Raw genomic sequence first — 11,660 nt, 5'->3', positions numbered from 1 at the left:
TCGGGTCTCTCAACATCATACCCCTCACTCAGGCGACCCAGCCGGGAGTGATCAAGTCCCGACTTACGTCCCAGTAGCTACCCTCGATCAGTCCCACTAGGGAAAAAGAAGGGGCACACAATCCGTTGGAACTACTCCAGAACTACTCTGCCAGGGCTGGGAGGTACACTTCTGGCACATTGTAACACAAAGTACGTTTCTGACGGGCATATTGGCTTTCAAGAAGAAGGCAGGCTACACCTGTCAATGTTGCTGAGTAGCATAGGGAGACACTGACTGATATTTAACACTTACCTTAACAGCAATAAAAGCTAGCTTTTAAACAAACGACAACAAACTAATTTGCTCATTACTTTGACTCTAGCGCTCCTCCTGATATCATAAAGTTGTTGATAAAATAAGTTATTAACTGCAATGGCTATCTGTTTGTGTTCAATCAGAGGATCCAGACCTACTGGACCATTCTCCCACCATGAATCCCAGGCTGACCAAGGCCCAGCAGAGGGAGCTGTGCTCCCAGCTAGGAAACGTGACCCTGAAACTCCTCTACAAGGCTTCAGTCCATGGTTACAGTGCAGCAGCGTTCCACCAGAGATGTGACGACCAGGGGCCCACTCTGTCCGTGGGCTACAATGGCTCTGGCCACGTCTTTGGGGGATACACCAGTATATCTTTTAATCAAAGTGGTGCTTGGGGGAACGATGCCATGGCTTTTCTTTTCACCTTTAACGGGGGAAATGCTAAGAAATATCAAGTCACTAGTCCTACTTATGCACTGTTAATGAACAGAGACTCTGGCCCTCATTTTGGAGGGCCAGATCTTATGTTTGTTAATGGTACCACAGCTGTTGTGTACAGCAATCCTGGAACGTATTACAATACTTGCACGGCCGCAGAAATGCATGGCAACGACCTGCAGCTGGTTGAATGTGAAGTTTACAAAGTCGAAGGTGAGTTCAATACAAACATGTAAACATGATGGTTCTGTGTTTTAATTAACTGTCTAACTGTCTGGTTGTTCTAAACAGAATGTAAAGCCCTGAAGAAGCCTTGGAGGAACATAGACTGGACTTCTGAGTAAGTCACTCTGGATTAGTCTCTGTTGATATAAATGGAACCATACCATATAGGCCTACTGTAATACTGTAGTTTATTTATATAATACTTTACTGGGTATGAAGTGCCATGTTTTCATATCATAGATAGTCGTGCCATTAGCCTATGATGACACCACATTAAGTTTAATATTTCCAACTTTTTTGATTGTTCATATACATGACGCCAAAGTAGAAAGAAAAGGTCTTGACAGCATTGCAAGAACAACACCACATTTTGTTAAATGTGTGTGTGTGTGTGTGTGTGTGTGTGTGTGTGTGTGTGTGTGTGTGTGTGTGTGTGTGTGTGTGTGTGTGTGTGTGTGTGTGTGTGTGTGTGTGTGTGTGTGTGTGTGTGTGTGTGTGTGTGTGCACGCAACCACATTAAAAATAGCAGCCGAGGCCCCCGACAGTTAAGAAATCAGCACACATTGCATCTGAAACATGCTTAAATGTTTAATCTGTTGAACACTGGTCTCCACAGGAATAAGAGAAAGCTGCTGGACCACATACAGACCTACAAGCCTATCATCAGTTCTGTGTCCCAGATCAGGGTTCTGCTCATTGGACCAGTGGGAGCAGGGAAGTCCAGCTTTTTCAACTCCATCAAGTCCGTCTTCAAAGGACGTGTCACCAACCAGGCCATGGCTGGCAGCTCTGGCACCAGCCTCACCACCCAGGTGACTCTCTGCCCACTGCTACGTAACTGACCCACAACCGTAGTTGTGGGTTAGAGTGTGAACTAATGTTCTTGGTTGACAAGGAGGGCACAGATGAATGCCAGGCAATAAAATGTGTTCATCCCATATTCACACAGATAAGATAGGAAACTAGAAAAAGTGCCCTACTGGGCACAGGTCTCCACCAGGATGAGCAGATGTGAAGAATTCCAGGCAAAGGTTTTTCCTTGGCCTCTAGGGAGTTGGCATAGAAAGTTATCCACAGATCCGTGCAGTTAGAGGTAAAAACACTTTTGGGCCAGTTATAGCGCCACCTTGAGGCTGAGTTGAAATTGTTCATGTGGCATTTCGTCCTCGGCCTAGTGGGAATGTGGGTGCACAATTTCACGGAAATCTCGCGATGTGTTCATGATTTGCAGCATTTTGTTTGAAACTGAGCACTCCTGTGAACTTTGGAAGCCAATCTTAACCAATCAGGATGGAGTCTGAGAAATCTGAAAGAGCGGTTTGGTTGAATGGCTCTAGAGAGACTGTGTACCAATTTGCGTGATGTTTGGACAAAATCTGTAGGTGTACTGTGCAAAAACTTGTTTTGCACAAAGCGGCCTCCTGGTGGCGCTATAACAGGCCGTTCTGGAAAGTTTGGGGCAGAGGTTCATGGTTGGCATCCAGGGAGTGTGTGTGCAAAATTTGGCATCGACCGGGTTAATGGTGGCTGAGATTAGCTGGTCACGGACGGACACACGGACACACGGACACACGGACACACGGACGGACGGACGGAGTGCAAAACATACTCTCCCCATGCCTTCGGCTGGTGGAGACAAATAGCATTTGCTCATTAACGTTACTGAGAAGTCGTGAACAGAACAGCCCAAGCATGTGAACTGGTAGTCCCACTGGGATGTCCCATCAATGTGGGGATGGAGTTGGTTGATGCAGTCAACGGTGAAGGTCACTGTTTTCCTTTTGTGTTTTTGTTCCTCAGCTTTCAATTCTTCTAAATTTCATGTTTGATATGTTGAGTTCCTTTAGTAGTGAGTCAAGTATGTGGAGGCTGGTTGGTCATCTGCCTAACGTGATAACTTTGACCATTGTACATCCCACAGTTTCGCACCTACCACGTTAAAGCTGGAAAGGAGGGCAAACCTCTGCCAATCATCTTGTGTGACACCATGGGATTGGAGGAGACCACGGGGGCGGGGCTTAATGTGGACGACATAAGCAGCATTTTGAGAGGTCACATTACAGACAGATATCAGGTGAATCATTTCTAAGTTTTAGCAAAATACTAATTGTGGTTATTACTTTACTTTGTTGAAGAGGATCATCTTATTTCAATCATCATTCATTAACCCATTCTGACCAGGCATCATGTTATGCTTTAGCTATTGAAAAATAGCAGATCTACAAGCTCATATCGCGCCACCGAGTGGCGCTATACGAGCTTGTAGGTCTGCTATTTTTTGAAAAATCGAAGAACGACTGATGGGTTCGTCAGACCAGTGTGTGTCCGGTGGAAACCTCGTATGAATCTGATCTCAGGTCAGAATGGGTTAAAGGTGTAGGGAAACGGAAATGGTGGACATTTTATTTTGTCGTTTTAGCCTGAAACGTTGGCTCTGAAGTTTCTGAACCAATCAGAGCATCACATCCCTCCAGGCTATGGGGTCTCAAAGTCTGTGACTTCCTGTAAACAAAAGTGACAGTGAGACATGAGGACAAGTCAGCAGATTGTTTCTAACCTGTAGACAACCTATATACATATTTTAGCGTTATGATTAAGTTTAAAACAAGTACACTGTCTGGATGTCAGTTCTTTATTTTCTTCATTTTCTTCATTTTTTTTTGGCTTTTATCGATGTGTATGTCTACACGTCATCACGCAGCACATTTTCGTTTTCAGGAAGTACTTAAAAATATATTTTCATGGACAGAAATGAGAATTTGCCCATTTTCTTGGCATCCATTGTTAGGTATATGCCCATATGATGACCACGGATATGGTCTAAAAGTGTGAAAAACATATTTTTTCTTTTAAATAGGGCATTAGAGAGATAGGACTTGCAGTAAATCAATATCATTCAGTCAGTCATGAGTGAAATGAATGTGTTTTCTTTCCCCTGCTCTTCACAGTTCAACTCTGCAGTTCCGTTACAACCAGAGGCCCAGGCCTACAAGAAGAGTCCAAGTCTTCAGGACAGGATCCACTGCGTGGTCTACGTCATCGACGCCAACAAGATCTCCATCATGCCCTCCAAGCTGGAGGACAAACTGACCGCCATTCGAATCAAGGTCAACCAAGCCGGTCAGTTGGTCAAACGCAGCATCACTCTAAGGCCCAAATTATGCAGCGCTGCACGTCTCGAAAATAGTCAAAATAAGCTTATTATGCGTTTCAACTGCAACACATTGTGAGCTTGTAGATCGGCTATTTTAGGCACTCCATATATAGTATATTTCAGGCTTATCAATGTAAAGATCTCCCCCAGTGAAGCTTCCTCCCAAAATAAATGGTAAGGCGTTGTGACTTGAAGAAAGTCTCAATGCCATGTGTTGTGTGCTTGTAGATCGGCTATTTTCAGAGATACTGGTGTACAATGAAGTATAAACCAGTGGTCAAGGAACAACAGAACATCATCACATCACATCAATTACATTGTATCACATACTGCAGTGTACATCACATCATGTCAATGTTCTATCACATACTAATATAGTAGTATATAGTCCTTGGTTTACAAAACAAAAGTATCACAATTGCACAGCCTGGGGTCCTTTATGTTTTACAGCTGTTGAACATGTTTGTTGTGGTGCTGTTCTCCAGGGATCCCTCAGTTGCTCCTGTTGACTAAAGTGGATGAAGCCTGTTCCGCTGTGGCAGATGACCTGACCAATGTTTATCACAGCCTCTACATTAAGACCAAGGTGAGTTCTACCAAAGACAAACCATAGGAAACCAACACTACCTCACTGAGCTTGAGTGTGTCCCCCCCAAAATAATTTAGGGACGCTTGGTTTGGGAACCACTGAGTTAAGCTAACGTCCATCTGTTGTGCTGTGTTGCTGCAGCTCCAGGAGGCCAGCCAGCGTCTGGGCGTTCCTCTGTCCTGTGTGGTTCCTGTGAAGAACTACAGCCAGGAGATAGAGGTGGACCAGAGCTGTGACATCCTGCTCCTCAGCGCCGTCAACCAGATGCTGCGCTTCGCTGATGACTACTTTGATGAAGTCAACGACAAATTCAGCGATCTTGAAGTTTAAAAGAATCCGTTCACAGTCAAAGAGTCTGAATACATTTGGACTCTCTGTCGAAATATCTATCTATCTAATAGCTATTATTCATCCCCCCAATTCTAATACGATACAGGCATTTATAGAAATGATTAAACTCTGGACATTATAGAAATGGATAATTACTGTTAGAACGCAGCTCAAAGGAACCAACCTTTCTGCACTAAGCACCAATATTATTTTTTAATTATTATTATTATTATTATTATTATTATAGTTGATGCAGCAATGGTCACAAATCGTTTGACCTTCAATGCCATGTTTTACAAAGTGAAAAGTTATTTAGACTTTAACCTAACTCGTATAAATTGCTTTTAGTTGAGATTATCCAGTGCCTTCTCTTTATTTTCTAATGGTCCCTTGGTTTCGATCTTATTCTAATCAGAGATTGAATGTTCCTTTTCTTACCAATATAGTGGTTTTGGTATGTTGGTAGTTGGTGCTATTCCTTGGTATAAAGGCACTGGGTTTGGATAATTGGATATTATATGGTCATGTTCTGGGAGCTCTGACTCGTACTCTATCATTCTGATAGATCAGTCCTCATGATGCATACTTCTTTCCTCTATTTTCACAGTTCCTGTAAAAAAAAAAAGAAAAAAAAAAGACATCTGCCTGTTTTCCATTGGATAAAGCTGAAGAGGTGGACGCAGTCCCCTCCATAATGTTTTCCATTGGATAAAGCTGAAGAGGTGGACGCAGTCCCCTCCATAATGTTTTCCATTGGATAAAGCTGAAGAGGTGGACGCAGTCCCCTCCATAATGTTTTCCATTGGATAAAGCTGAAGAGGTGGACGCAGTCCCCTCCATAATGTTTTCCATTGGATAAAGCTGAAGAGGTGGACGCAGTCCCCTCCATAATGTTTTCCATTGGATAAAGCTGAAGAGGTGAACGCAGTCCCCTCCATAATGTTTTCCATTGGATAAAGCTGAAGAGGTGGACGCAGTCCCCTCCATAATGTTTTCCATTGGATAAAGCTGAAGAGGTGGACGCAGTCCCCTCCATAATGTTTTCCATTGGATAAAGCTGAAGAGGTGGACGCAGTCCCCTCCATAATGCTTTCCATTGGATAAAGCTGAAGAGGTGGACGCAGTCCCCTCCATAATGTTTTCCATTGGATAAAGCTGAAGAGGTGGACGCAGTCCCCTCCATAATGCTTTCCATTGGATAAAGCTGAAGAGGTGGACGCAGTCCCCTCCATAATGTTTTCCATTGGATAAAGCTGAAGAGGTGGACGCAGTCCCCTCCATAATGTTTTCCATTGGATAAAGCTGAAGAGGTGGACGCAGTCCCCTCCATAATGCTTTCCATTGGATAAAGGTGAATTGGTGGAAGCAGTCCCCTCCATAATGTTTTCCATTGGATAAAGCTGAAGAGGTGGACGCAGTCCCCTCCATAATGCTTTCCATTGGATAAAGCTGAATTGGTGGACGCAGTCCCCTCCATAATGTTTTCCATTGGATAAAGCTGAAGAGGTGGACGCAGTCCCCTCCATAATGTTTTCCATTGGATAAAGCTGAAGAGGTGGACGCAGTCCCCTCCATAATGTTTTCCATTGGATAAAGCTGAAGAGGTGGACGCAGTCCCCTCCATAATGCTTTCCATTGGATAAAGCTGAAGAGGTGGACGCAGTCCCCTCCATAATGCTTTCCATTGGATAAAGCTGAAGAGGTGGACGCAGTCCCCTCCATAATGTTTTCCATTGGATAAAGCTGAAGAGGTGGACGCAGTCCCCTCCATAATGCTTTCCATTGGATAAAGCTGAAGAGGTGGACGCAGTCCCCTCCATAATGCTTTCCATTGGATAAAGCTGAAGAGGTGGACGCAGTCCCCTCCATAATAGGGACTTTAAGCAACGACTGTTTCAGGACGGCGGCGTTATGCGGAAGTACGGCAGCTCTGACGCTGTCGCAGTCAAAATCGTTAAGCAAACAGCCTACGGCGACATTGGCTGCCATGGTGACGCGTCCGTGCAGCATGTGTCGAACATAAACACATTATTATTTTTAAAACACCCCGTCGCACGTCAGCTAAGTTGCCGATATTGCTTAATTCTTACTAGCCCTGGAACATGACTGCCATGATAATTATCATGACAGTCATGCAGTAACTTTGCCCTGTTTTTTGCAGTCGCTGCATTTACAAGATTTCCGTATATATAAACATTCAGATTTCAAATATAAAGTACTCACAAAGTGTCCCACGGGTGTTAGTTAGTAGCAGCGCCAGCGATTAGAATTGCTGCGTCCCGCGTTCTTTAATAAAAAGCATTTTTGTCCGAGCTCTCCGGCTACTTTTTTCAAACGGGGTTCGTTTGGGAAATCCACAGTTGCACACCGGGAGCGCACTCGCCTATTAGTCTGTATTGGCAGGGCGGTCAGCGTACCTATATCGAACACACCGAGTGCCACCCTCCTCCCGACCGATAGGGGCGCGTAGTTGAAAGCCAATGGCAAAATAACACCTCGGATAAAAATGCTTTTTATTAAACAACGCGGCATGCAGAAATTCTAATCGCTGGCGCTGCTACTAACTAACACCCGTGGGACACTTTGTGAGTACTTTATATTTGAAATGCGAATGTTTATATATTTTAATTATTTGTAAATGTAGCGTCTGCAAAAACCAGGGTGAAGTTGCGTCATGACTCTCGTATGAATACGAGAGTCATGTTTACAGGGCTAAATTCTTACATGCGCTGGACATGATCAGCAGTGGAAAGAGGAAGGTGCTGGAGAAATCTGTGTTATTCTAAAACCGTTTTAATAAACATGGTTAATATGACATATGGTATTAGTGTTATTTCTTCCTATTATAATTATTATCTTTATTATTGTTCATCATTATCACTTCAATTCCCCGTTTGGACGGAGCTCTGATTGTTCCCGGCCTATTTTCTTAAATTAGCCCGAGCCCGTCACATCCTATATAACGAATCCTATATAAGATGTATTCCGTGTGTGCCCGCACGCGTGCGTGCGTGTGTGTGTGTGTGTGTGAGAGAGTGATGGATGGAGAGTCATGTGAGCTGTGCAGGGGAGTCTGATAGCGGGGATACAACGCTGATAAGGCCAGCGGTGCTGGTGGTTCGACCCCTGACCTCTCTGTCACCTGTCACCCACCATGACAGCAGGCTGGTTGACAGCCTGCTGTCTGGAGAGGCTTTAGCGAAACCGAGACCCTGGCACACTTCACACACGCACACACGCACACACAATTCAGTCACACATACGTACATGCATACTATACAAATGCATGCTCGCGCGCACACACATCTATATATAACGAAAAGAAGAAAAGAAAAAAATAATGTTTTGTTCTCTTCTCTGCTTCTGCTGTTTTTCTTTTGTTTTTTGTTTTCTGTTTTTGGTTTTCTCGCTTTTGTTTTCTTACTTTGTTTTTGTTTTGTCAGTAACTTTGTCAGCAAAATAAGCTTCGGCTTGCCTTCAGCCTGACACCTTTTCGGTGCTAAACTTGACCTTACGTAAAAAAATGTAAGTACCGAAATAAACTATTCATCATCATTCAGCCGCAGCGCATGCCAAGACATTACACAGCATAAGAGAGGTGATGGAACAATCGGTGTAAATGTATGACAGCTATAATTTCATGGTTATGACATGGCGTTGTAGACACTACGTTAGCCCCTCTCGGCACCCCCCGTAAAGTTTCTGACATTTGGATGTTTACTTTACGGAGGGTCCCTCTGCAGTCTGTAAGCCCACAATAGGACGCAGCTGTACATACCGTCGGAAACGTCAGTGCTGCGGCTTTTGAGTGATTGTGATATAGAAGAATTGGAGCATAGAAGCATATAGGAGCTATAGGAGACAACGGAAACGTCTGAGAATTTTCCTTTGGCGCAGAAGCTGTTAAGTATTTTTAATCTGTGTTTGGCCGTTTTGGCAGCTCTGAAATTCTCTCTTCTTCCTTGACTTCCTCATTGACATCCCATTGTACCGCCTCCCGCACCGACAGTGGCTAGCTCGTTCCTGCCTCTGATCTGCTCTGTCGCAGCTGAGAACGGCTTCCTCCTCTCTCTCACTCTCTGTTTAGCACATGTGTGCACTGAGCTTTCGTTCGCAGATCCAATAAATAGCCTATAGGCTACTGCCCGCCTGAATGTGTGAATCACTTACCTTATTGTCCGTGGTGTCATGGTGAATTATTTATACGATACATGCAAAATATATACAAATAAAAACTACGGGACATAACAGACATTATTATTAGAACATTTCCACCCAGACTCAGAGTGAGGCAGTAGCCACTGTAGCCTTAAGATAACAGCATCATTTCTAGCAACAATTCTACAGATATATGAATTTGCACTTAGCCTACTTGGCTTTATATCGCCGATTATTGTTTCACATGTAAACAGCACATCGGTGTGTTCCACCTATTGTTATGTTTATCAAAAAATACTTTTATATTTGGAAATCACGGAGAAGTTCAGAAACGCCATAGTGTACACAACGGGCTAGCTAGATACTCCCTGGTCCCTTTCCACCCCAGACTGCTTTGCGCCTACCCACAATGCACCGCGTTATTTTCAAGATGGCCGTATCCGCGAAACGGCCTATGCCAACTGTTTTAAAGTATTGTACAGTAACAACGCACCCCTGCTTTAATTAGTGCCAGCCGAGAGAGAGAGAGAGAGAGATTTCACAACGTTGACACAAGTTTACATTTAAAAAAGCAAAGCAAGTTTCTTACTGGCATACTGGCTTTCAAGGCCTCTCAACATTGCCGTGTTGGGACATATTTAACACTTTAACAATAGGCTAGAGCACCGAAGTCTGACGTCACTTTCAGTAGAGGGCGTCACTGCGTCAGTCCCCAGGTTCATGTCTTTTTTTAGTTGCATTGAAATCGCCATAGGTGGATTTTTAGATCGCTTCATATAAGAACTGCGTTTGAAAAATAAACCGATCATCTCGGCCTTTCGGTCAGAGGGGTGGCTGTGTGTCGTTAATATTTGATACAGCCAGTTTCTGGAGAAAATGGAATTAATGTGGCCGCAAAGGCCTTGAAACTACATATGAAGGCAATGTCGCTGCTAATATACGTCACGCCCAGCAGTCAACACATTGCGTTCCTGAGATTCCTCGTTGAAATAAGCTCAGCTGGTGGTGACTCAACTCGTACTAACCACGAAACATTAAATATCAATAAAATAAAAATAAACATAATTAACATTCAGTTTATGTTGTGCGACAGGCATATGCAGCCACCCCCCTACCCGGAAATGTAGTCTCTGTGTTATTTACTCGTTTCTAACGCTTATTTTGTTACTCTTTGGGTATATTTGTACATTTCCACCTTCAGTCGATGCTTCATATCCATATGAGTGTAAAGGCCGGGATGATCGGTTTATTTTTCAAATGCAGTTCTTATATGAAGCAAAATAAAATCCACATATGGCGAGTTCAATGCAACTTAAAACATTCATGAACCTGGGGACTGACGCCCTCACAGACAGTGACGTCAGGACTTGGTGCTCTATAAAAGCTAGCTTTTAAACTATAATTGAATTTGGCTCATTACTTTGACTGTAGCGCCATCTGCTGATATCAAAAGGTAATAGCTTCCCATGACAGCTTCAGTCGTCTCACTGACAACTGACAGACTTGCTTAAGCCATCAGCTGTATGTGCCAAAGTCAACACCACCACCGTGGTGAGAAATAAAATGCACCCACCTCACCTGGACTCTTTCAGTTTGCAAATCCTATCAACCGGTCCACCAACATTCAAGGTTAAATAACATATTGCCAAAAAAGAAGTAGGCTACGGTAATTTCCAATGATTTGGAATTTGTTTTTCTGCAGCTCAGAGATAACGAGAATAACCACAGTGTATATAGTGTCCAAAGATAATAAACATAACTTGAATAGGTCTACAAAATCGGGTCCACATTACAATATCCCATATTGCTATTCCCTTAAGTGACAGATTTAAGTTAATGTGCTGCCTTAAGTAGTTTACAATTTGAATTTACTGTATACATATTGGTGATGCATTTAGGATGCAGATTCCTCCAGGTAGCCGAAAACCTATTGTGGAAGTGAGTGTCTTAATATGCTACTGCACTGCAGAGTCTTATACCCGAAGGAGACCACTGAATAGAGGGTTGGCTGGATGGGAGAGTCCTTTAGAAGGAGACCACTGAATAGAGGGTTGGCTGGATGGGGGAGTCCTTTAGAAGGAGACCACTGAATAGAGGGTTGGCTGGATGGGAGAGTCCTTTAGAAGGAGACCACTGAATAGAGGGTTGGCTGGATGGGAGAGTCCTTTAGAAGGAGACCACTGAATAGAGGGTTGGCTGGATGTGAGAAGTTCTTTAAAATATTGAAACCTTTCTGCTTGATGTGGATGTGGTATAATCTGACGATGCAATCTCCTCTGCCCTCAATGTAGGTTCTGACGGCGTTGCAAACACAGATAAACCATGGAATAATGTTGTGTGGTTTGTCTCATACATGCTTCTTAATTCAACTCAATGCAGAACAAACTTCTCATTCAGAACAAGCATAAGATCCTGTTTAACAGTAGCCAAGAAAGATTTTATGAAAAAAAAAAAAAAAAATCAAAAC

The 11,660-nt window shown here is 43.5% G+C and overlaps 1 protein-coding gene across 1 annotated transcript; it reads left to right on the top strand.

Annotated features, from left to right (window-relative positions):
- Positions 1-450: 450 nt before the first annotated feature.
- Positions 451-5,250, top strand: LOC310867047 (interferon-induced protein 44-like). Its single transcript, XM_083776840.1, has 7 exons — positions 451-950; positions 1,029-1,077; positions 1,579-1,774; positions 2,884-3,036; positions 3,911-4,082; positions 4,602-4,702; positions 4,847-5,250. The coding sequence occupies exons 1-7, from the start codon at positions 473-475 to the stop codon at positions 5,033-5,035; spliced, it is 1,338 nt and encodes a 445-aa protein (XP_083632966.1). The 5' UTR covers positions 451-472; the 3' UTR covers positions 5,036-5,250.
- Positions 5,251-11,660: the final 6,410 nt, after the last annotated feature.

The sequence above is a fragment of the Protomyctophum parallelum genome (assembly GCF_964188405.1).
Source record: "Protomyctophum parallelum genome assembly, chromosome: 1".
NCBI lineage: Eukaryota > Metazoa > Chordata > Actinopteri > Myctophiformes > Myctophidae > Protomyctophum > Protomyctophum parallelum.
This window is presented reverse-complemented; position numbering and strand designations above follow the sequence as displayed.

Coding starts and splice junctions, on each gene's coding strand:
- LOC310867047 (XM_083776840.1), top strand. CDS start 473: ATGAATCCCAGGCTGACCAAGGCCCAGCAGAGGGAGCTGTGCTCCCAG. Junction 951..1,028: donor TGAAGTTTACAAAGTCGAAG/GTGAGTTCAATA, acceptor TGTTCTAAACAG/AATGTAAAGCCCTGAAGAAG. Junction 3,037..3,910: donor ACATTACAGACAGATATCAG/GTGAATCATTTC, acceptor TGCTCTTCACAG/TTCAACTCTGCAGTTCCGTT.